Source organism: Eptatretus burgeri, chromosome 7 (assembly GCF_056783735.1).
Source record: "Eptatretus burgeri isolate ZD-2024b chromosome 7, Ebu_testis_v1, whole genome shotgun sequence".
Lineage (NCBI taxonomy): Eukaryota > Metazoa > Chordata > Myxini > Myxiniformes > Myxinidae > Eptatretus > Eptatretus burgeri.
In genome coordinates, this window is record NC_140967.1 from 5711475 (window position 1) to 5737441 (window position 25967).

Here is a 25967-nt window from a genome sequence, read left to right on the forward strand (position 1 = left end):
TATCAGAAAAACAAGGCATCTCATGAGATGCCCAGTGGTGTCATATGTTGAAAACCAGCCTCAGATAGTCAATGAACTCCATCATGCAACTAACCAGTTTGACTAATTCCAAGTACCCCAAAAACACAATATATATGCCCACCACCCCCCTCCCCCCCCCCAATCTCCCCACCACTTTCCCTCATGGGATTTTCTGATGAAACAATTCCCATCATCATTTTATAAATGTTGATCCCCTCTGTTAAGAACGTTACATGGGCTCTTGTAAAAGATGGGTCATCAAAAGGTTTGTGAAAGGGATCAGACATGCGATACTTTTGATGAATGGAAACCATTATTTATCTTTCAGTGCTTTATGAGGTTTTGCTCTTGTCTTTATTGATATAATGTATACCGACTTTTATAAAGCCTGGCTAATGTGAAAATTTGAGATATATTTGAAGTACATGACTTAAGATATATATGACCGTATGCCTTATTGCTTTGTCGGAATAGAGCAGGATGTCTGTTATAATGTATCCAACAGCTCTAGCCACTCTACTGTGGTTGAGAAACTACAATTTTGGGAATAAAACTACTGGCCAAGAGCAACGCCATTCGTAATATGCCCTCCTGAAGTTAAACCGACTGGCCCAGTTTCTCCCAGCTCCATTATTATTAAAAGCTGTACATTACTTGAGTTGGTTGGTTGGTGGTGGAGTGGGTGAAACTTTGTTGTAATGCCCTCACCGATGTGGCTTTGATTCCCATCACTGCTCAGGGGAGATTCCCACACCCAACAATGGAGTGTCGCCCTCTGAAAGATCGATTATTGGTGAAGGAGATGTCCACAATTGGTTGTCACCATCTTGACACTGTTAAAACTATGGCTTTCACCAGTACCACCAAGACTATGTCAAGAACACATATCCGTAATAATAATTGTGTGCGTCCTTCATAACTCCAAAACCATGAAACCTCGGAGCAGTCAGGTCAGGCCAGATTAGATCTGTGACTGACTTCAGGTATCATGTAAACCTGTACTAACCTGATCCATGGTAGGGTTGTCAGTGACTAAACTGTCTCCCCCACCAGGTTTTTTTTGGTGAGGAGGGTGTTTGGATATGGACACCCAGCAGGATTAAAAACAAAACCTGTCAAAGGGTGGAGGAGCTCCTTGTGAGCCAACGGCCATCCATATCGAGTACCCAACTGTGTCTGCGGATGTCCTCCTGCAACTGGGTTACTTCTTATTAGGAGGTTGGTGGCAGGATTTGCACTCCAGCCACCGTAAAACCCTTCATTCCACAAAACACAAAAACGCAAAGAAATCTGAAAACCCACTCCGTGGAAGTACCTCCTGTGCAGCTTCCCTTCGCAGGGCAGCTCACCGGATGACGGGATTGGGGCAAAGCCTTTGGGACCCCCAATCTTTGATGATAGGAGGGAAACCACGGGGTAACAACCCTGGGTCAGATTGCGGGAGAGTGTGTCGGAGTGGTGCTGAGGTGTCGTCCACCAGACGGCGGTCTCCTTGGGTTAGCCTGAGGCGGTCCCTTCGGGTGGGTGTCTGGAATGTCCTATCCCGAAGAGAGGATGACCACCTGTCTCTGTTATCAGCTGAGCTCAAGCGTTTGAACATCGGTATTGCAGCACTCTCTAAGGTTCGGGACCGGAGTGCGGTGAGATCATGGTGGGTGGTTATACCTACTATTGTTCTGGTCGCTCTGATGGTTACCATTCCCAAGGAGTCGCTGTAGCTGTGTCCAATAAGCCGACTCCAATGACAATTGAGGTAACACTGGTCAACAAGCGTATTATGAGACTAAGGATTCGTTACTCCTTAGGTGTCATTTCCCTGGTCTCTGTTTATGTTCCGACTGAAGTGAGTGATCTCACTGTGAAGGATGCATTCTACGCCACGCTTGAGTCTGTGGTTCATCAGTGCCCCAGACGAGATACACTTCTAGCCTTGGGGGATTTCAATGCATCGACTGGAACTGATAGGGATGGTTATGAGATGTGTATTTGTCCCCATGGGTCAGGAACTATGAACCAGAATAGCACTAAGTTCCTTGACTTTGCAAGAAGTCATGGACTTAGGGTGGCTGGTTCATGGTTTCAACGCCCATAAGCTCATCGCTGGACTTGGTATTCCAACGCTGGTGGTGTGGCAAAGGAGATTGACCATGTCCTCGTTGATGGTCACTGGAGGATGATCCAGAACCGCAGGGTCTACCAAAGTGATCAGTTCCTCAATACTGACCACCAGCTTGTAGCAACTCTGAAGTTGCACCTTAAATCCAGGAGAATGGTACCATCCCTGCCTCGGCTGGATGTTGGCAAGCTCAAGGATGAGAGGGTAGCTGAGGAGTTTGCGAACAAGCTGAGTAGAGATTTGGGGGGTCTGGGTGCTTTGGGAGGTCCTGAAGAGTTGTGGAGTGCCTTCAAGACCACAGTCCTTGATGTTGCTAGTGGATGTCTTGGAACTCACCGTAGGGCAAAGAATAATTTTGTCTCTCAAGGGACACTGGATACCATTGACCAGATCACAGGGCCAGGCTGAATGGCAGAACTGAGCTGTTCAGGGAGCTGAGGCGTAAAACTGTATGTGCACTTTGGGTGGACAACGAGGCCAATGTGCGAGGAATCTGTGAGGGGGTAGAGCATCACCTGTGGTCAAGTGATTCTCGTCCTGCTTACAGGGGAATTTGCGCATTGCGTTCATCCAAGCCCATCCCTCGGTGTACTGCAGTTAGAGCAGAGGGTGGTGGGCTCTTCACAGATTAGACGAAATGAAGGTGTGCTGGGACGGTTACTTTGAGCAACTGTTCCAAGCTTATCTACCAGCTGTTGAGTTGGATGTCAGGGGTGTTATTTTCCCTATTGCTGTGATCATCTGTGATCCCTCCCAATTGACCCTCCCAATCAACTGTGGTCCACCTTCGCTTGGGGAAACACAGGCTGCGGTGAACCGGTTGAAATGGGATAAAGCTCCAGGGATCTGTGGCATCCATGCTGAACTTCTAAAAGCTGGTGGAAATACTGCACTCGTGTCGTTGCATGCAGTTCTGTGGTCTGCCTGGAACACAGGCATCATCCCAACTGACTGGAAGAGGGGCCTTGTTGTCCCTCTCTGGAAAGGGAAGAGTGATCGCCAAGACTGCAACAACTACCGAGGGGCGACACTGCTCTCAGTGCCCGGCAAGGTCTTTGCTCGGATAATTATTGATAGGGTTCGCCACCATCTGCTTGAGCACCAGCCTCCAGAGCAGTCAGGCGTTAGACCAAAGAGGTCAACGATTGACCGTATCCATGCTCTTCAGGTCCTCAGAACACAGACGAGAGTTTGGGCAGGGGCTGCTTGCAGCCTATGTTTATCTCTGTAAAGCATTTGATTCAGTGAATCGGGATCCCCTCTGGAGGATTCTAGGTCTACGTGGGGTGCCACCAAAACTGATCGATCTGACGTCTGAACTCCACTCTGGTACTGAGAGTGCTGTGAAGTGTGGTGGTACCATCTCTGACTTATTTCCAGTTGTTATTGGAGTTTGTCAGGGGTGTGTACTGGCCTCCACACTTTTCAGCACTTGTATGGACAGGATTCTAGGGAGGATGTCGGAGAGATCAAGCTGCGGTGCATCGTTTGGGAATGTCAAGATCTCTGACATTGATTTCGCAGATGATGCAGTCATCTTTGCGGAGACTTTAGATATCCTTTCAGGGGCCCTCGAGGTGCTGAATGAGGAGTCGGAGCCGCTGGGATTTCGGGTTTCCTCGGTCAAAACTAAGATCCAGGCTTTCCATGACATCTTGGATGCTGCTGTCCGGTCTGTGTCAGTTTGTGGTGAGCATGTTGGGGTCGTGGAGAGATTCACTTACCTTGGCAGTGATATTCATGTCTCTGCTAGCTGTGAGTCAGAGGTCAATAGATGTCTGGGTCGGGCCTGGGGAGTCATGGATTCACTGGATAATGGGGTGTGGGGCTGCCGGTACCTGTGCGGGAGGACAAAAGTCTGAGTCTTCAGGTCCTTGCTGCTTCCAGTCTTGCTCTATGGATCCGAGACTTGGACTCTGACCAAGGATCTGAGACTGAGACTTAATTCCTTTGGTACCAGGTCTGTTCGGAGAATCCTTGGCTATCGCTAGTCGGACGTTGTGTCCAATGAGCGGTTGCCGAGAGACACTCAAATGAGATTTGTTACCTGCATAGTCCGTGAGCATCAGCTGCAGCTGTATAGACATGTGGCTCGTTTTCCTGACGCTGATCCTGCTCACCAGATTCTCTCAGCGAGGGAGTCTCCTGAGTGGAGGATGCCAATGGGCCGACCACGTGCCTCGTGGTTGCAGCAGGTTGATTGGCATCTCAAGGAGATGGGGATGTGTCAAGTATCTGCCTGGGGGATGGGCAGACGGAGGCCACTGGAGTACCGGCGGAAAGTGGATGCAGTGACGCGCTGTTCTGGCGCATGCTCCCATACCTCACCTGATCTCAGAGCCCAAAACTTTCCATGCATACTCAGGGAACTCAAAGGGAGTGCACGAATAAAAACTGTGTTTGGGTCAATCTAAAGACCCCTTTTTCCCTTTTGAAGATAATTAACTGCTTACCTTCATGAAAGGCTTCTCCTTGGTCAGCCCAGCTTCACCTCGCAGGGGTCTTCGCTGCCATTTTGATTCGGCATACTCAAAAAGCCTCGACTTGGAAACAATCTACTCTCGCAGACTAATTAAAGTATATTATCGAAATATGATTTCAGGTTATTTGATCAGAATCTGTGGAGTAACTGACTATCTGTCAAAACCTGGAGTGAAATCTGAAAATTTAAAGAAATTACCGATTCTTATAACCAAGCATATACGGTATCTAATAACCAAGGCTGTCCTCCTCCATTGAGCCAAAGCATTAAACTTAGCTTTTTATATGTTTCTGGCAATTATATTAAGTAAAGAAAAGACTAAGGAATGCACCAAAAGTGTAACTTCATTGAGTACAACAAAAATAATTAATCAGCAGGATAGCCGTGAAGGCTTCCGCAGCCGTGCTTGTGTTATGTCCACCGTGAGGGAAGAGTTGGGAAGAGTTGGGAAGAAAAAATAAATTATATAAAATATCAAACTAAAAGACTGATTAACATCATGGGAGGATCAGAATTAGTCAAGCAAAGGCACAAGTGAACTCCATGCATCATCGAATGCCCGATCTTCAGAAGTACGAATCGCTAATCACTTGCCAAGCCAGCCGTTCCTTATCAACCATTTCTTTGGAGTGCTTGTTCGAGTGCATAAGACACTTGGTGAGTGCTCTACAAGATGCTTGGTAATGGAACACGTCACTGTTTCACCATTATTTTATCTTTCCATTTGCTTTATTTGTCCTTTTTCTTAAATATTTGTAATGTCTTTGTTGCTCAACTTTTAGTACTATTCTTCAATGTTCGTTCGTTTGCAAGACAAGTTAGGCGACAGCAGTGGGGTGGGAGGGGAATGAGTGGGATTGGAGTCTAGAGGGAGGGGGTGGAGTGGAAGGAGGCAGGGGAATGGGTGGGAGGAGTCAGGGGAAAGGGTGGCGTGGGAGTCTAGAGGGAGGTGTGGGGAGAGCTGGGAGGAGGGAAGGGAATAGGTTGTGTGAAAGTATGGAGGGAAGGTAGTGGGGTGGGTGGAGGGATGGGAAGGGGTGGGGTGGAAGTCAGGAGAGGGGGTGGGTGGGGGGAGGCAAGGGTATGTTGGGATGAGAGAGGGAGGGGAAGGGGAAGGGGTGGGGTGAGAGTCCAGAGGGAGTGGTCAGGGGAAGTGTGAATTGGGGAGGAAGGGGTGGTGTGGGAGTTCGGAGGGAAGGTATTGGGATGAACTGAAGGGAAGGGGTGGGGTAGGAATCTGTAGGGAGGGGGTGGGTGAGAGGAGGCAACGGAAGGGGCGGAATAAGGGAGGGGAAAGAAGGATGTGGCAATGCCTGGCAGCACCAGTCTATACTGGTGTGTGTGTGTGTGTGTGTGTGTGTGTGTGTGTGTGTGTGTGTGTGTGTGTGTGTGTGTGTGTGTGTGTGTGTGTGTGTGTGTGTGTGTGTGTGTCCTCCATAACTCCAAAACCATAAAACATAGCAGCCTGAAACTTTGCATGCATAGTAAGGGAGCTCAAAGGAAGTGCAAGAGTGAAAATTGGGTGTTTGGGTAAATTAAAACACCCATTTCGAAGATAAGTAATGGCCTTATTTAATTATATCCTTCATCAGGCAATCCTTAGGCACTTCGCTCTCTATGGGGTCTTAAGACATATCCTTCATTACCTCACTGGGGACCAAAGTCACCACGTTTTTTTTTTTGCCTGCTCAGCCATGCCCTAACTTCGAACAGGCTGCAATGATTTCTTTACGATAAAGTTTTTTTTTCACTTTCCTCACTCATATCGAATGCCTGTCCATCACAGTTACAAATCGCTGGATACATTGCAATGCTTATAAAGGCATGGATACGTCAGCGTTCCGAGCTTTCTTTCATTTCCACACATGCCATAACCTCTATAATCTCTGAAACTAAGCCAAATTACAAAATTTCAGCTCCAGAATTGAACTTGGCAGCAGTTCCGACTGATATATGAAAAGTGTTCATTTGTCCAATTCGGACATTGCTTGGGCGTCTACGGGAGATGTTTAATAAGAGTGATCATTGCTTGCCAAGCCAGCCATTCCTCACCAACCGTTTCATTTGAGTGCCTCCTTGAGTGCTTAAGCCACTTGGCAAGTATTCTACAATATTCGCAAAGTCATTGAATACCATATTGATTGACTTCAACAAAGTTCAGGTGCCACTCGCCTGCATTGGCCACATGTTGTTCTGTGGTGTAACAGGCGGTGGCTGGCTTGCTGAAAATTTGAAATTTTATTTTACATGATGTTTCCCCACTTTGTGTGTTCTTCCATTATACGACCCGTTTCTTCGGCATAGATAAATACAAATAAAAATTAAACATTTCTTTTCTTAAAGTTTCTTCAACCGTTTTGTGGAGTGCTTGGTGAAGCCACTTGGTGTGCGTTCTTCAAGCTTCAATGGCAATACCAAGGTTCAATTCAGGAGGGAGGAAGGCAAAATAAATTATTTGGTCACAATGAGTAAAAAATGTTTTCTGTTGTTATGAAGTAATGAATCACCACATCACGGCAGGAAAGGCGAGAGGTACGGATGCTCGCTGGAAGCGCTATCTCGCCTGAGTTTGAATCCTGACCCACCTATGAACTGTCATCTCAGTGTTTCACAGGCAGGGTGGTTCATGAATGTGCATGCCGTCTCTCGGACGGATGTTAAACTGGGCGTCACATCTGCCGGAATCCCTCTCCCCATCCCCTCTCTCACCCCTATCCCAACATTCTCTCGCTCCCTCCCAACCCTCTCTCCCCCTCCCAATCCCACTCACTCTCTCCCACCCATACCCACTCTTTCTCACCCCTCCCCCTGCTCCTCAACTCTTCCCCCTCTGTTGAGGGGACTGTAGCAAGTACGGAACAGATTCAGAGTGAGCCGACCGGAGGAGTGCAAAGGTTGCTGCATGTACAAGCATACATGCATGCAGGCAGACCTTTGTGAGGTAGATAGCGTGGATTGTAAATGGTCCCACCCCAAGTCTCTGAAGGGTGTGTGTGTGTGTGTGTGTGTGTGTGTGTGTGTGTGTGTGTGTGTGTGTGTGTGTGTGTGTGTGTGTGTGTGTGTGTGTGTGTTGTTACTGTAACAGAACTTGGAACAGGTCGCAATGCTTCGGTCACATCAGTCCTCTCACAAGTGCTCATATGAGAGATATTGTACATTCAGGTATGTACTAACAAATACAACCCATTGCTTCACTGATGGGGTATTAAGGGGGGAGAGGAGGGAGGGGAGGAGAGTGGGAGGGGAGAGAGAGGAGGCAGGAGGGAGGGTAAGCTAGAAAGGGGGTGAGATGGGGAGTGCTATGCCTCACCAAACGTTGCTCTACACTGAGGGAGTGTGTGAGTGAGAGAGATAGATAGATAGATAGATAGATAGATAGATAGATAGATAGATAGATAGATAGATAGATAGATAGATAGATAGATAGATAGATAGATAGATAGAGAGAGAGAGAGAGAGAGAGAGAGAGAGAGAGAGAGAGAGAGAGAGAGAGAGAGAGAGAGAGATAGATAGATAGATAGATAGATAGATAGATAGATAGATAGATAGATAGAGAGAGAGAGAGAGAGTGAGTGTGAGTGTGAGTGTGAGTGTGAGTGTGAGTGTGAGTGTGAGTGTGAGTGTGAGTGTGAGTGTGAGTGTGAGTGTGAGTGTGAGTGTGAGTGTGAGAGAGAGAGAGAGAGAGAGAGAGAGAGAGAGAGAGAGAGAGAGAGAGAGAGAGAGAGAGAGAGAGAGAGAGAGAGAGAGAGAGAGAGAGAGAGAGAGAGAGAGAGAGATGAGGGGTGGAAGTGGGGTTTCGTAAAGAGAATGATATGTTATGCTTAATGACCGAACACACGCAAAAACAACAAACTCGCGTCAGAACAGCTGTACACACAACGACACAACAGAGTTTGTCAAGTAATCCACTGGCACATCTGCAAAAACATTGATATCCCAGTTCCAGAAAATTTGTGGGAAAATGAACCAAAAACAATCACTGAAAACATGGAAGTACCGCTCACGTTTGACCTAATGATCCCATCGAGCGTGAACATTGAAAACAAAGCGTTGCAACCAGATATTGCACTTATGTACAAAAAGGATAAGAAGGCATTGCTGATTGAGGCATTCATACCAGTGATTTTGGGCTTAACAATACAGAAATCAAGAAAATTACCAAACACAAAGACCTCAACAATGAAGTGAGAAGATGCTGTAAGCTGAAGAATGCCAAAGTTGTACCTGTGATAGCTGGACCTACAGCAATGATGACAAAGAACCTCACAGAGATATTAAAAATAGGGGCAGTACTCTTGGGCACTCACCTGGTCGTGGCTGGATAAGATAACCAGGCAACCACTGGTAGACAAGGATGACCCACAAAATATATAACGGAGAAGACAGTAAATACCTGTGGATGCTTTTTTTAATGCCATGGACAAACCTTGGTACATCATGTGTGATAAAGGTTGTGGTCAAGTTTCATCGAAATTGTGTGTGTGGCTTCAGAAAAGAAAGCAAATACATATTTGGCGGGGAAACCCTCCCGGAGAACCCTTGGACCGCAATTTTTTTAATGTCGTGAACAAACTTTAGTACATCATGGGTGGTGAAGATGGTGGTCAAGTTTCATTGGAATGGTATGTGTAGTTTTGGAGAAGAAAGCAAATACATATTTTGGAGGGCAACCCCCTTAAATCCCCTTGGAGTAGATTTTTCTAATGTCATGAACAAACATTGATATGTCATGGGTGATGAAGGTTGTAGTGAAGGTTTATCGGAATTGTGTATCGTTTCTGAGAAAAAAAAGCAAATACCTCTTTGGGGGGGGGCAACCCACTACCCCCCCTGCCCTACCCAACCCCGTAAACTCCCTCTGTAGACCCCTTCAGACCCCTTTTTTAATGCCATCACGGATGATGAAGTTTGTGGTCAAATTTCATTGAAATCGTATGTGTAGCTTCTGAGAAGAAGTTGCAAGTATTTGTGGACGGATGGACGGACGGACGATGTGCCATGCCATAAGCTTCCTGGAACTACTTTACAGGTGAGCTAAAAACCATCCCTGGGAATGTTATTACAAATGAACTGCAGTTGGAAGCTGTCTGGGGCTCAGCGACGATCCTGAAGATAGCCTTCGGCACAAAACTTTGAGAAGAGAAAACTTCACAGCTTTGTCCATGAATCGTGACCCCTTACTGAAATGAAGGTGGATGCTTTGAGCCTGCCTTGGGAGGACAAACACGCGCGCACGCACGCACACACACACACACACACACACACACACACACACACACACACACACACACACACACACACACACACACACACACACACACCTGGGGTGGACGCATTTTACCAAAAGAAACAACCAAGCAGTTTGGAGAGTGCTTGCAAAGTGGCTTAAGCACTCAATTGAAACGGTTGATAAGAAACGGCTCCTTTGGCATGTGATTAGCTACACATTAAACATACACCTCCCGAAGATGCCGGAAATGTCAAGCCATGAACGATGACATCTCCGTGTGTTTAGAAGCGTTGCAATGTACCAAGCAATTTGTAGATATGATGAATAGGCATTCGATAATATGAGTGAGGAAAGTGAAAACAACAACCTAATTGTTAAGAAATCATTGCGGCCTGTTCCAAGTCAAGGCATGGTTGAGCAGGCCAAAAACACGTGGCAGCTTCAAACCCCAATGAGGTCACCCAGGATACGCCTTGAGACCTCAGAGAGCAAGGTGGCTGAGGATCGCCTGAGAAAGGATATACAGTTGTGGCCAAAAATATTGGCACCCTTGCACTTTTTTAAAATAATGTACCATTTCCTCCAGAAAATTGTTGAAATTAAAAAATATTTCGGCATTCTCAAATGTATTTATTTGGTTTGCTGTGTAACAAAACAAAAAAAAAAGCTGAAAATTACAAAATATTAGCTTATTCCACATAGAAATCCTATAATGGCCCAGACAATATTATTGTCACCTTTTAGAAGTTGTTAGAAATAATTAGATTTCAAGCAGGTGATTCTCCTTTACTTTGGAATTAAACTCACATGTGATGAGTTACAGGTGCCTGCAATATAAAAAAAAAATCACTCATTCAACCAGCTTGAATGGAGAAAAGGAGTCACTCTGCTGTTTTGTGTCACTGTGTGTACCGCAATAAGCATGGAGAAAAGAAAGAAAACCAGAAAATTGTCTGAGGAGATCAGACACAAGATTGTAGCCAAGCATGGACAATCTCAAGGCTACAAGTCCATCTCCAGAGACCTTGATGTTCCTGTGTCCACCGTACACAATGTTATCAGGGAGTTTGAGGCACATAGCACTATAGCCAACCTCCCTGGATGTGGCCACAAGAGAAAGGTTGATCAAAGATTGCAGTGAAGGAGTGTTCGAATGGTGGAGAAAACACCTCCATCAACTGCCAGATTCAAGCTGACCTTCAGACACAAGGTACGACAGTTTCAACTCCGACAGCACCATCCATCACCAAGTCAATTAAAGGGGGTTTGATGGTAGGAGAACCAGGGGGACCCTACTGCTGAGAGAGAGAGGCAAAAGAAAGCTCGACTGGAGTTTGCCAAAACACACCTAAACAAACCAAAATCCTTCTGGCAGAATGTCCTGTGGATAGATGAGACCAAATTAGAGCTTTTGGGTGAAGAACATAATCTCTGTTTACAGAAAACAAAACGAAGCCTGCAAAGAAAAGAACACCTCCCTCACAGTCAAACATGGAGGAGGTTCAGTGATGTTTTGGGGTTGCTGTGCTGCCTCTGGCACTGGGTGCCTTGAATGTGTGCATGACATCATGAAATCAGGAGACTACCAAGGCATTTTGGAGTGCAATGTTGAACCCAGTGTCAGAAAGCTGGGTCGCTGTCCAAGGTCATGGGTCTTGCAGCAGGAAAATGACCCCCAAACACACTTCAAAAAGCACTCAGGAATGGTTCAAGACAAAACGCTGGCCAGCAATGAGTACAGATCTAAATCCCATTGAACTCCTGTGGGGAGATCTGAAAACAACAGTTGGGAGAAGGCACCCTTCAAATCTTGGAGAACGAGAGCAGTTTGCACAGAAAGAGTGGAACAAACTACCAGTAGAGAGGTGTAGGACACTCATTCATGGCTCCAGCAAGCACTTGACTGCAGGTATTTTGTCCAAAAGCTGTGCTACCAAATATTAAGTCGAGGGTGTCAATAATTTTGTCAATGCCATTTATTTTTATTTCCTGATGTAAAGGGATATATGAAGTTCTGAATCAAAAACAAAGGTTCTGTAATATTAACAGTGAAATAAAGATGTATGGAGACAAAATACTTTTGTTAATTTCAACTTATTTTGGAAGAAAATTATGAGTTATTTGAAAAAAGTGCAAGGGTGACAATATTTTTAGCCGTGACTAATTAAAAAAGGCCATTGGTTGTCTTGAGAAGGGGTGTTTTAATTAAACCAAATACCCAATTTTCACTCATGCACTTCCTTGGATGCATGCAAAGTTTCAGGCTGCTAAGTTTCATGGTTTTGCAGTTATGGGGGAGACACACACACACACACACACACACACACACACACACACACACACACACACACACACACACACACACACACACTGACATTCCTTTGTTTCCATGTATTTCTATATACTAGCGTGGTGTGCTTACACATCGTGTAAGCATGCAAACCGTGCTTCTCCATTGTCTCGGGTCGCTCACCTGCATTTGATCTTTCATTTATTTGTATTTTTATTTTTTGATGCTTTGCAACAGTTCTGTGATTTTTTTCTCGTGTTATCGGCTTCAATGTCTGTTAGCACACAAAATTACCATGCTTCCCCATTGTCAATGCTTCCTCAAAATCATAATTGTATTGAAGTATTTATGAAACCTACACCCACCAAAGGACACTGGCTGGGACCCCAAAACGTTCCACAGATGGGTTGACGGAGCTAGCCCCAAAACTGAGGGAGTAATTTGGGGACGGATAGACGGACACTCCTGCTTTATAATCTAGACTAGATGTGTGTGTGTGTGTGTGTGTGTGTGTGTGTGTGTGTGTGTGTGTGTGTGTGTGTGTGTGTGTGTGTGTGTGTGTGTGTGTGTGCGTGTGCGTTTCAGCATAACATCGTTCTGTTTACTAATCTGTCTGTCTGTCTGTCTCTGTCTGTCTCTCTCTCTCTGTCCCCTCCACACACTCCCTCCCTCCCGGAGTGGAAAGCAACGTGTGGTGAGGCATTGCTCTCCCCATTCCTCTTTCACCTCTCCTTTCTAGCTCCCCCCCCCTGCTCACCCCTCCTCACTCTCCCTCCCTCTTCTCTCCCCCTCTCTCCATCGTCACCCTCCTCTCCCTCCCCCTCTACCCCTGCACCCCTCCTCTCTCTTCACACTGTTCCCCACACCTTCCCCTCCTCACTTCGCCCACCCCCATCTCTCCCCACCCATATATCTATATCTATCTCTCTCCCTCTGTCTTCCCTCCGCTCTTCATATATATATATATATATATATATATATATATATATATATATATATATATATATATATATATATATATATATATATATATATATATATATATATATATATATATATATATACACATATATATATATATATACACATATCTTTATCTCTATCTCTCTTTCTTTTCCCCTCCATCTCCTCACTCTCCCCCCCCACCCCTCTCTATCTAACCCCTCTTTTCCCCCCAATCTCAGTGTTCCCGTCAGCAAAGCGACGGGTGGTATTTGCTCGTAAAGTATAAATCAGAAATGTTCCTCATGGAAACCACAATAACCACCATATATTTTCATAGCAACAATATTGTATAATTATTTTGTAAACTCTCCTTTTCGCTCAGTTATGTTTTTCTCTGGACTCACAGACATAAGTTCACAATAAATATCCTAAAATGTCATCATAAAAATACAGTTTGGCTGAAAAAATTGCGACCAGAGCAACGTGACCTGCTTGTTTCGACCCATTTCTAAACACAAATTGGTCCTGTGGGTTTTCGAAGAGAGAACCAATAATTATTTGAGTTATAGCTCTTAAATGAAAATGGTCATCAAATAGAATTGCCTATAAAATTGAGCGACTGAAGAGGGAGCTGAAACATAAAAGCGTTGGTGGGGGGCACGTAGGGATGGAAAAACGATCTGAATGGATATTTGATTTGGATGGGCACTGCCAAAAGGCATCGTGCAAGATAAAACACAGTGCAGATGTAGATGGGGTTTGATAAAAAAAAAAAGTTATGATGGATGAATGAGTTAAAAGTCTAGAGGAAAGGAGTGGAACTTGTTGCCGTCTCAAATATTGCTCCAGAGATAGAAAAATGTCAAACGTATGATTGCTTGCTCTTCATATCCGAAGAAAGCCGTTCACGTGACATACAAACCACCTGGTCAATTGTTTCATCGAGTACAAGCTGCTATCTGGAGATCAACGACACTCTGAGATAGCAAGCAATGTAATCTGGTGTCGAGGAACTTCTCAGGAGACCAGATGACTTGGTACCTGCAGTCCAGGTAGGAATTTGTAACTCGTTCAGGCTGACGAGGATAACTCTCCTGCTCTTTACGAGGGACCTGTAACATCCAACAACTGATGCTAGCAGATGGAACACCCAGTTTAACGTCCATCCGAGGAAAGACACACACATTGATGTCTCGCCCTGCCTTTGAAACACAAGAAAGACAGTTTGCAGCTTGGTTGATATTCAAAACCAGCCGTGAAAGCTCAGAAGTGAGTGGACATACCTCTAGGTTATCTGACTATGAGTGAAGGTGAAAAGCTAACATGGACCATTGGATTCAGACACAGGACGATTTGCTGTTTGCATTCTGCCCTGTAGAGCTTGAGATGGACACATCTCTGTGGGAAGATGGAAGAAGGCAGATCAGCAACATGCATATATATACATACATATACATATATATATATATATATATATATATATATATATATATATATATATATACATATACATATATGTATATATACTCGTGCATACGCACACACGAAGATGGATACTTCGAGGCCTGGGAGGACTCCATTCCACCTTCTGCAACTCACATATAGAGACACCAACCAAAAAGAGCGGCTGTGCTGCTAATGCGGTATCATGGTTTTGGATGGGGGAATATATGAGATGGTGGTGGACAGCTGTTTTGAAGACCTGGAGGGAGGACAGGGATTGAAGAGAGTGTGGGAGTTTGTTCCAGAGGTAGGAAAAAAGAAATGAAAAAGTGAAGGTGAGCAGTGATTCTTGATTTTGGCAGTTTCACCAAAAGGGGGTTTTTGGTGAACCTTGAGTGCCCTGAGGAAATATGGGGGGACAGATCACAGACAGAGCAGGTGGGGGGTGGGAGGGCAGGGCTGGAGAGGAGATGGTAGAAGACAAAGACCACTGACTTGCAGGGAACTTGTGCTGTGTCACTGCTACTTCCAGGTTATTTTGAGGATGCAGCTTGCAGGACGGCCATGCCCGTGCATGCATCTCACTTGACAAGCTGTTCCAAGCCACGTGGCCCAAACCTCTTCAAGTCCATCGCCGAGCCGATGACCGATCCGTTGAATGTGCCCCTGGCGTGGCTTTGCTGCGGCTGAACCGGGCCAACCCGAGAAAATGGTGGAATCGAGTAAGGTCATGAAAGGAGGACGCAGGGACAAGGGCCAAGGCCCAAAAGGAAGAGCATCCGAGCAGGTGGTGCTCACGCAGGACTCAGAGCTCGCTCGCCGTCGGGACGATCAAAGTGCTCCAGGCATTGGAGTGGAATGTCTCATATTGATGAGTGGGGGGTGCACAGTCGCGAGTTCCGAGCCGGCAGCTCCTCTGCTCTCCATCTCCATGTCCATTCTCACAGCCCATTTGCAAGGCCTGGGCACACAGACATCAGTGGTGCTCGCTCTGTGCTATGTACCCAGTGTGCCCAGGCTGAGCAAGCCTTGAGCCGTGGGGACTCTGAGCTTGGATACCGTTCATTGTAATTTAAAATATCTCCTTATTTCTGGCTAATTTGCATTTTATATATATATTTATTGTGATGCATAATACCGTTACGGATTTCAGAATCTGATCCGATCAATGCATACAAACATCTAGGTCCTCAGACAGTTATTTCCCTAAATGCATGTCCAGGATGGACCTATCCCCATGTCTGGTGGGATTCTAAATGTGATGCATTGAGAAGGGTAAAGAAAAGATTCGCTCTCTTATGGAAAGCTCCTTTTTCTCTCTACGACAGACACATTCATGCATGTGAGATAGCCGTTAGCCCAAAATAGCCTCGACACCCGCCTTTTTCCATCGACATTTGACAACCCGTTCAGCAGCTCTATGGACACTAACTGGCTCTTTTTCATATCGGGCTGAACATTGAGGTGATAGTTGTTGTTGACGTTTTATGAACGCTTCATATTTTCGCTCGGTAATTCTGGCAAATGGCTGCTTCATGCCATTCATCCAGCACCACAAGCATGGCATCGTAGGCCAGGAATGATCGCAAGACTGGCAGTTTGTCATGCGCAACAATGCGCCAATAGGAAAGGTGGATTTGACTGAAGTCTACTTGAGGGTCTGCCCAGATTGGCCGCCTATAAAAAAGGACGAGAGGACCGTTTTTTCTAGTGAGTAAGTGAGTGAGTTGGAGTCAGTCAGTTGGTGTCAGTCAGTTGGCGATAGCTGGGTGCGATTCTGACGGTTTTGAGAGTCGGTTGGCGGTGGCTGGTTGCAGTTCTGGCAGCTTTGGGAGATGGTTGCTCATAATTTCCAGTCAGACGGCTGTTTCGGTGGTTCCAGTCAGATGGCTGTTTCATCGGTTCCAGTCAGATGGCTGTTTCATCGGTTCCAGTCAGATGGCTGTTTCATCGGTTCCAGTCAGACGGCTGTTAGGCCGGTTCCAGTCAGACGGTTGGTGAGCTGGCGACAGTTGGTGACGGCCTTGCAGCGTTACCATTTCTCACAGCGCCTCAGCTTCTCACAGCTCCTAACAACTGTCCGTCGGTTGTGGCTCCTGACCATGGGTGACGCTCGGACTGTTAATGCTGGTTCTGCTCGAGACCTGCTGTTGGCGTACCTGATTTTTGGGGGTGACGTCGACTGGCGTTCAAGCCTGTTTGTGAGTTGGTGCATGGCAAGGCTGGGCAATGCCAATGGACATGGCATGCTCACACATTTCAGGACGTTTTATTTGATGGATGACGACTTCTATTTGGTGAGCGAGACTGGATTTCTCTTCCCCCCTGAATGATCAGCTTGGTTCCCTTGTCTCATGTTTAATTGTTAAGTACGACATCGTGCTAAGCATCTGCTCTTTGTGTCTTTTTCTATCAGTGCCTGATTAATTCTTTATTTGCTTGCGATCATTTTTATTGATTTGAATTACCTTATTTTACCAAACGGAAACAAAAAGTTATTTTTATTTAATTTTTCCTTATTAATAAATTCCTTTGTTGACGTTCCAACCTGTCCGTGCTTGACCTTTCCTTCCAATGATCCAGCATTATCCGAACTTAGATAGGCTGGGAGGTAATACCCAAACTAATTGACCTGTAATAGTCAGCACGCACCAGCAGTTAAACACTCAGCCGCCCTAATTAAGATCTAATCAAGATAAGATTGGTGCTTTACCGAGGTCGCGCTCCCCGTTCAGGAAGCCACGTGACCTCTAGTTAAAAGGCAAAATTAGACGGTGAACACTGGAACTCGTGGTTAACTGTTTGGCGTTTGTGGTTGTAAACTAATCCACCGTACCACAAAGTTAATTGTGAGTGGTGACCCCAGGTCCAGCTCTTCTGAGGACAAACGGGGATTATACACCCTCATAATACACTCCGTACCCATAGCTGTAACACTGCATATGTATATATATATATATATATATATATATATATATATATATATATATATATATATATATATATATATATATATATATATATATATATATATATATATATATATATATATATATATATACGTATTGTTGCGGGACGGGGGTCGGGTGAGAAGAGCACCAGGGGCGAAAGCTATCTCGGTCCCACCAGCCTCCCCAGAATTGTATGCCATCGCACACTGATAATTCCATGACGCGGCGGATCGCTAACTGACCGTGAACACCAATAACCGTGAACCGCGTGACCTAGGGTCCTCCTGTCTATGGGTTAACTGGGTTACCTAATTAATCACGTGATTTAATTTCTGGGGAACATGCCCTCGGTACGCCTTATCCGAATCGGATCACTTTACTGGATCGGATGCAGCCGAGCGACATTGCCAAGGCCGTACCAGCCAAAAGGAATGGATTGTTTGGGAATAAAGTCCCGGCGAAGCTTGGATTCGGACCATGCTGGATCAATGAAAGAACAGACCAAAAACGAGCTGGATACATTTCTAATAATTATTTATTTACAAGCAGGTCAGAAAAATTATGTGGTACAGTGAATAGTTTTATTGGTGTGTGTAATGCAGGAATAGAAAGAAGCGTGATGTGCGACAATAATACAAGCAACTTACCAAAGCAGACTTAACACGAAATAATAATAATAATCTTCTGCAATCTTAACTTACGAGGACAGGCGCCAGAAGAAAAATAAACAAACACACACACACACACACACACACACACACAACCCGATGAAGAGGAGTTAATGAAGAGAAAAAGGAAGAGAGGACATGAGGCTAACGGTCTTGCACGATACCTTGCACGGTTGCCCGATCGCACCACCAATACGTTTGGGGGGGATGCTCCGCTGGGCGATACCTTCCTGACAGCTGGCGTGCCGTTTCTTGCTTCGTGCAGCTAGCGTCGGCCCAGAGAATGACACATGAAGGGAGGGACTTGGGTGGAGAAGGCGCAGTCGAGAGCGAGTGGGAGGAGTGGTATACGGGATCAGGTGGCTGTGTGGAGTCAGCGAAGTGTGAGTGGAGAAGTGGAGGCAGAGTCGCAGGCGATGACGACAGAAGGGAGGGTGAAGAAGGCGGAGTTATCAATCCTAAGCTGGGCCAACGAGCCGACAAGAGTGAAGAAAGCAGGAATGACGCTCAAACGATCCAGGAACAACGGGGAGGAACGACAAGCAGGAACAACGAGCAGGAAAGACGACGACTCTTCTTCCACTGCCCCGCAACCCGTCCTTTTATAGATCCAGTGGTGCGGGGTAGGGACGATGACCCGAAGCAATGTGTCGTCACCCGAATCGGGCTCTCTGGTTTGGCCCCGGCCAGCACACGGGCCGGCCGCCATGACCGGAAGCGGCTCCACTTCACTTCCGGTCAGATGGTTCCAAGCTGTGGAATCGTCTCGCTCCGAGCCCCATGATATGAATCGCCCTGCACCGAACTCCACGACATGAATTGCCTTGCACCGATCTCCCGGACCATGTCATGGCGACCTGCGTTTGGCGCTGGTCAATGTGCCTGCTCCATGGTGTGCCACGTGGCCCGAGCGATCCGGCCGCACAGCACGCATCTGCCTGATCGTGGCTTTGCCAGCCGGAGAGGCAAGAAGATGTCCCCATCCACGGGAAACACCTGCGGTCGCCAGCGAGGATCGAAGGTAAGATGTATGGCAAACCCATGCGCAGACAGTAAGATGTGTGCCATTCGTGCCCTGAGGTGTACGATAATAAAGTGTCGCGAGCGGTGCACGGGTCTGTCTTCAAGCACGTTCCATACAGTGCGCGTGGATCCGCCATTAAGCACGTGACCAGTGTGCGGGTCCGCCTAATTCTGCTATCGTGTGCATGGGGCCAACTCCGATCTATGTCAGGAATTGAGGGGAACGATCGGATATAATAATTAGATTAAGGTTTGGAATGAAAAATAATATAGACATGAGTATCAGATGGAGAAATGGAGGGAAAAGAAGATGCCGATATAATGAAATCCAGAAATAGGTGGGAAAGAACGTGCCGCCCGTATCTTGCACGCTTGTGTTCCATACAACATGGCATAGTTGTTGTTTTCCTATTAATTATCGACCTCTGACAATGTGAATATTGGCACCAAGCTACTAGCCACGCTCTCGCCGATATTGGGTCATTTGCTTCTGTGTTGTGAAAACCACATCCGTGCAGGCTCTTTAAGAAATATTCATTCGTATGCTTTTTCAATGCAACCAGTAATCTCATCCCAGATCATTGGAAGCTCGAGATGATCATCTCGAGCTGCCGAGCATACTCTATGACTTGCCACGAAAGTTGGGTGGAGAGATTGCTTGAGGACGGCAGCTCTGCGCTGTGCTGCGCTATGCCGATCAGATGTCCGAGCGCAGTGCCTGCTGGCCTACGCGAGTACTCAAAATCCGATTTACCTCAGGGATAAGCAGAAAAGAAGAGTATAAATTAAGTTAGTGGTGTAAGCAAACCTAGCTATGAGATCCCCGCAACGCACATCCAATTCGACCCACTTGACAAAAGGGAAGGGATTATCTAAACGTATATTAATGGAATAACTGTCTTGGGACCACTATATGTTGGATGCCATTGCGTTGGAGGCATGCGGTTCCGAGAACCACAACAGTATATTACATATATATATATATATTTGTAATGAAGCGTAAGACCAAGAAGGAACCTGAAGAAGGAAAGAGCAAAGAAGGAGTCATCAGGAGGAACCTGTATAGGATTCGGGTTTCAGACGTTACTCCACAACCCTCAAACCTATCCAGGTGCAGCCAAGTGAGCCTTACAGAAAACTTTCTGCAAGAATTCACTTCTCCTTCGAGAGAGATAGATAACGAGAGAGGAATCGAGTAAAAGAGATGAAAGAAAAGAAAAAGCAAGAATTAGAATGAATAAAGAGAATGATGAAAAAAAAATGAATGAAGAGAATTATGAAATGAAAAATTTATTAAAAAGAGAAAGAAGTTGGAAGGCAACAAATAACAAAGATGTCAGGAAGAACTCAGACAGATACATTCCAGCAGTTACTCCCCAGGCTCAAACACAGCAACATGTACAAGCTACCACAGGTCTGTTTTATGAGTTTTAAGTTTTTTTTTAAAGTTTTATGACGCACTGTTTTATGATCGCAAACTTGACAAATAGTCTTCGGACTGCCTTGTCCAGTGTTTCACGTTCCCAATAAACCAAAACGACGATGATGATCATCATCATCATCACGACGACGACGACGACGACGACGACGACGACGCCGACGATGATGATGATGATGATGATGATGATGATGATACATCATGGTTATTGACCTGAGACAATTCCAATTGCACTGGGCCATAGACTGACCACCAAGGCCGATGATGCTTCACAAAATGGTGGCATATGATTTTGATTGTGGCAAAGTCTGGCGAGTTGTCCAACAAATGGGATGAAGGCAGTCACGACGTCATTTTTGTGAATATGAAGTCACTTCCTCCGTGACCGAAAATAAATACATGGGGCTTGTATATACTGTCAGACCCCTCTATTCACGGGGGATATGTTACTGGAAAATGCCACAAATAGTCAATGCGCGAATAGCGGGGCATTGTTTCAATGGAAAAAGGGGGATAGGTTCCTGGTGGTTCTTGATTCATGAGGGAAAATCAAAAATCCCGTGAAAAATCGCGAATACGCCTGCAAAATCATGTGAAAACCCACGCAAAAAAAACCAAAAACAAAACGTATTGCGAATACGCCTGCAAAAACGTGAAAAACCCAAGGAATACGTGAAAAAAAAGGACCATGAATGTAGAAGCAGATTGTATTTTATAAACCGTGTATACGTGAGATCAACCTGTATCTAGATGTGTATCATGGCATGCAATTATACTCCATATGTAGGGATAACACGGGGAAAAAATGGTCATCCATTCAAACGTGTACAATACGATACCCTTACAAACTACGACAGAGTGAAATCAAAAGCATTTAAAAGGCATACCTTTTATTCTCAAACGTTTTCATAACGAACACGAATGAAGAATGAGCCAAGATACATCACTAAAGTATCAGATCGAGACATTGCAAAATCCCCAATTTGTTCATCTACAGAATTTTGTTGATAAATGTCACAATAATACCTGCCAAACACAATAATGGCTGAAGCAATTACAATAATTCCAACAGAAGGATGCAACATTCTCTCTTGGGTATTGTACCCGTACCATGACAAAAAATTCTGTTTTTAGAATATGGCCGTCATAGCTTGGTGAAGATGATAGTGTTTCCGGTTTCTTTCCAGATTGTAATCATCAATTGGAGGGTCATACCTGTAGCATTTATTGTTTTCCGAAGGAACCAAGTATTAAGCAACAGTGCATTGAACAAATAAGGTGATTTATCGCTTTTATTCTTCGCCTTCCATCTCTTCCTATGCTATAGTCCTGCATAAATGCACGTCAACAGAGTTTACCCACATTTTTTTCATCACCTCAGCATTGACTCACTTAATTTATTTTTCCAAAGAATTAAGTGAGTAAATGCACTGAAATTAGGCAGTAACTTTTTTAATTTCTTATAATAAATGACAGACCTGGGTGGGTCCATAGCCAGACTCGACCGTTATAGAGGAATGATATATCATTAGTTTATTGAAGTGCCCTCGGGTACATTATCGGTCTACGTCGATATTTCTTCAATGTCAAACTCAGGATTCCGACCCAATTCCGAGTAAAAAAAATAACAGTCTGCAGCTATTGACAGTAACCTAAACCGTGACTCTATGGTTACCCACATAAATTTTTACCACTACACCACTGGACTCTTCCCTTTGTAAGGGGTGAGATCCAACAGTACCTAGCTTCCATCCAGCATTACCCAAGGGATTCCATCCCTACACGTTTTTCACTTTTATAAAATGTTTTTCTGACTTGTACATTTGTTTGCTGGGCAGCCAAAAGAGATTTGGAATTAAAGCATATCGAAACGGCACTTAGCATTGTGGGTAGTTTTATAATGTGGAGAAATAAATTGTTTTCAGAGATATTCCAACTCCATTCGGATTTATCATACTCATGCACATATTTTCATGGAGAATTATTTTGTTTACCATTTCTGACTCGTTGACCTGTGTACAACTTGCTTAGGTTGGAGCAACCCTTTTCAAAAGTATAATGAAGAACTAATCTTGCTCATGAAATCTAGTGTCAGTAGTTTTGTAAAGGTAGTTTAGCAGTAACTGTTCATAAGGTGATAAATTCCTGCGTCCTCATTAAGAATAACCTCCAAATAGTTCCTCCCATGACTGAGGCATTTGCAAAACTAACAACACATTTTTGCCTGTGGAATGTTGGTATGCAATTACACAAAGAATGATGAATTAATGGGAACATTCCTTGCCTATTTGAGGAAAGTGTGCTTTGAGTAACCAGTATTTAGACCGCCAAGATCTCACTCCAGGCTTATATATCACATCATTCAAAAGGCAAATCCGGATGGCTAAATCACACCATAAAGTGACTCTCGGCAATCTGACACCTACGTCCCACCACCTGTGCTGTAGCACCTGTGAAATTGTGCTCAAAGAGTGAAATTCTGTGAGGCTGTATTATTGATTCCCCAGCTGTCCGACCCTGCATGTGTCTTTGGAAATGAAACAAAAAATATTCAAGGCTAAAGTTTCCCAGATGGCCGAGAACACAGGTGGAGAACATTCAATCTCGAGCCTCTGCCATGCATGCATTCACTGCCTTTTGTCGCATCTACTGATGTTAAGCCAAAACCTTGAATTTATTGAAATGGAACTCCTGCTTTGGGAGAAGATCCATGTACTGGTACTTGGGTCTTGCTTTTTTTGATAACAATTCCACTCAAAATGTGTTAGAGTATACTGTAGAAATGATGCAGCACTGATAATCGGATAGAGCCGTAATTATGGCTTTAACAACGACCTCTGCCATTCCTCAGGCAACTCAACAAATCTATGGTACCCACTTCTCGGAAAACTCATCAATTTCAATGATTCAGCTCCTGGTCGAGACATCCCTTTATTTCACTGATTGAAAAGTGGACAAGAGGTTGCTAGGCCACAGTTCGTATTCGGCACGACGGCGCTTGTGGTTTCAAGCCCACAATCTACAAAACATTCCTTACTACAGAGGCCCCAGTATTAAAGCATGCTGCAAAGCCAATAAAAGGCCTATTCAAAGGCATCCAAAACAAATGGATCGATTTAAAGGAGTCACACAAATGGACACAAGTCATTGGTTGAAACATAACAGTCAATCATCAAACGTCCAAAAATATTCTTCCATAGAAGATATATACGAGATATCTTACAAAAATACCATGCAAGAACAGCATATGTACATCTGCTTCAGAAACAAAGCTTTTGCAGACATATACATGCAAACCCTAATTACCCTCATCGCAGGATAGGGTATTGCATTTGGGTCCTTTGTTTGTTTGTTTGTCTGTTTGTCCGCACCGAATGTGAGTATTTCTATTAATTACATTAGATCCCTATATACCTTTAGACCCCTTGAGATCCTTAACATCCATAAGAACCCGAAAACCATATAGACCCCGTTATACCATTGAGAACCCTTAGACCTTTAAGACCCTTTAGATCCTTTTTAGACGCTAAAGACCTCAAAGACTCCTTTCTACCCTTTAGACCTTCAAACTTCTTCATACCCTGTAGACCCTTTTTAGATGTTTTTGAGACCCTTTCGACCCCTTCAGATAGTTGAAACTTCAGACCATTTCAACTCCTTAGACCCATTTAGACCTTTTCAGACCTTTCAACCATTTAATCTTTACAACTTTTCAGACCTTTGACCTTAACACATTTACAACTAGACCATTTAGACCTTTAATTTACAAGCAACGACCTTTCATTTCATACATCCTTCCATTTATTTGCCACACAAAATAAATCTTGGCGAGGGTCTACAATCTCTGATTGCTCTTTCCAGTTACGATATTGTGTTTATCTTTATCTTTAAATTTAATACAATTTTGGAAAGACATACAATTGAGGAATCACGGGTCGCTTATTTGTCTACATCTTCAAAAAGTCCTTCAAACACATGTTAAGTAAAGTTTTCCCGATCATAGTTTCACAGTGTCTATGACAAATGATATTGCGTCGCCCATGCCGAACATTAACCAGAACGATTGGCGGATTGTATTTCAGCTTTGATCTTTCTCCACTCTATTTCTAAAGATTCAATTCTAAAGCCAGTTATTTTGCCCCCAATGAGTTGTGGACATCGAGCGCTTTCAAAGCTCTCCTCTTAGGCACACAGCGCTCCGATGAAATTGGAACAATCCGGACTGCTGTGCAAGCAAATATTGCGGGCAGGATTCCAAGCAATGTAATACGTGTCTGCATCACCTAGGAAAAGCATCGACCCCATTGATATCTTTAGTTTTTCAAAGGCAACATAAATTGCTGCCTTTCCATCAAATTGCCCAGCTGTTCTTATTCAAAGCACCAAGCTAAGCCTCAATACGAGGCCAAGTGGAAGAGGCGAGCCAAGAGGGAATGAGCTTTCAAGGAGACTGCAGGTATCTCTGTGATCTGCAAATATGAGAATGAACAAAACATACTCAATATCTGGTCTAGTATTTCCATCCGTGTTTTCTTTCTTTTTTTCCACCGAAACAGGCAAAAACAGCCAAACCTGCCAAGAACTGCCACCTACAAAGTGAAAGATTTTTTAACACAGAAGATGTAATGTTACGAAAACAGTAAGCGGTATTTTTAAACTTCACAGCATAAGTAACAAGTTATAAAGCTGCAGAAGTCTGGAAAGCATTAAACTCTCTTCATGTGCTCCCATTTGTTTGCAACGGGAATACCATGGGCATATCTTCATCCGAAATATTACAATCTTTTCATAAATTATTTATTCTCATCGAGAAGCAAGTCGGGTTCTCACACACTGGCGCTCACTCCAGAAACATTCATTGTTGGAGGAATTTTTTTCAAAATTGCTTTCAAATGAAATACGAGGACTGTGTCACGGTGGATATGTTGGGAGAACTGGTTCTTGCCTTTCAATCCCGATGAAAATAATCAGCACTTTGGATTGCTGCAAGAAATCTTTAATGCTCTCATGGAAGTTATAATTGGAGTTGTTTATGAAACTCGAATTTGTGTAAATATAATGCAAACAATTTTATTTCAGTAAATGTGGACTAATTTTAAATTTGGTGGAAGGTTGAGCACATCTTGAGTCAAGAGGAGTTAGACTTGGGGCAAAATCTGTTTGTCTTAATGTATAGCCTCATAGTTGAGAACCTATTAGTTGGGAATCCAGCCCTTAGTTTGTGCTAATCTCTGGTGGTCAATCATACATCCTGAGGATGGTGAGACTGACAACTTGGAGGTTCGAGTACATGTCTTACCCACAATGAAGAGCAAGGTGGGTGGATAATGAAATAGCTCATCTGACATGTATCACTTCCT

At 44.5% G+C, this 25967-nt stretch overlaps 1 protein-coding gene and 1 long non-coding RNA gene across 3 annotated transcripts in view; both read right to left on the minus strand.

The window, feature by feature from the left end:
• The window catches only part of LOC147022600 (uncharacterized), a 50958-nt gene extending 35851 nt beyond the window's left edge, over positions 1 to 15107 (minus strand). Inside the window, 1 exon segment of the mRNA XM_085887139.1 lies at positions 15023 to 15107. Coding sequence (XP_085743265.1) covers positions 15023 to 15107 — 85 coding nt within the window.
• LOC147022599 (uncharacterized) overlaps positions 1 to 25967 on the minus strand; it is a 160851-nt gene that overhangs the window by 54885 nt on the left and 79999 nt on the right. Inside the window, exon 3 of one of the 2 annotated variants that reach the window (XR_015059677.1) lies at positions 25179 to 25196. The exons of the other annotated variant lie outside the window; for it this stretch is intronic. This is a non-coding gene — a long non-coding RNA (uncharacterized LOC147022599). Of the gene's footprint in view, positions 1 to 25178; positions 25197 to 25967 lie in introns of those variants that run through there. 2 annotated transcript variants of the gene reach the window in all.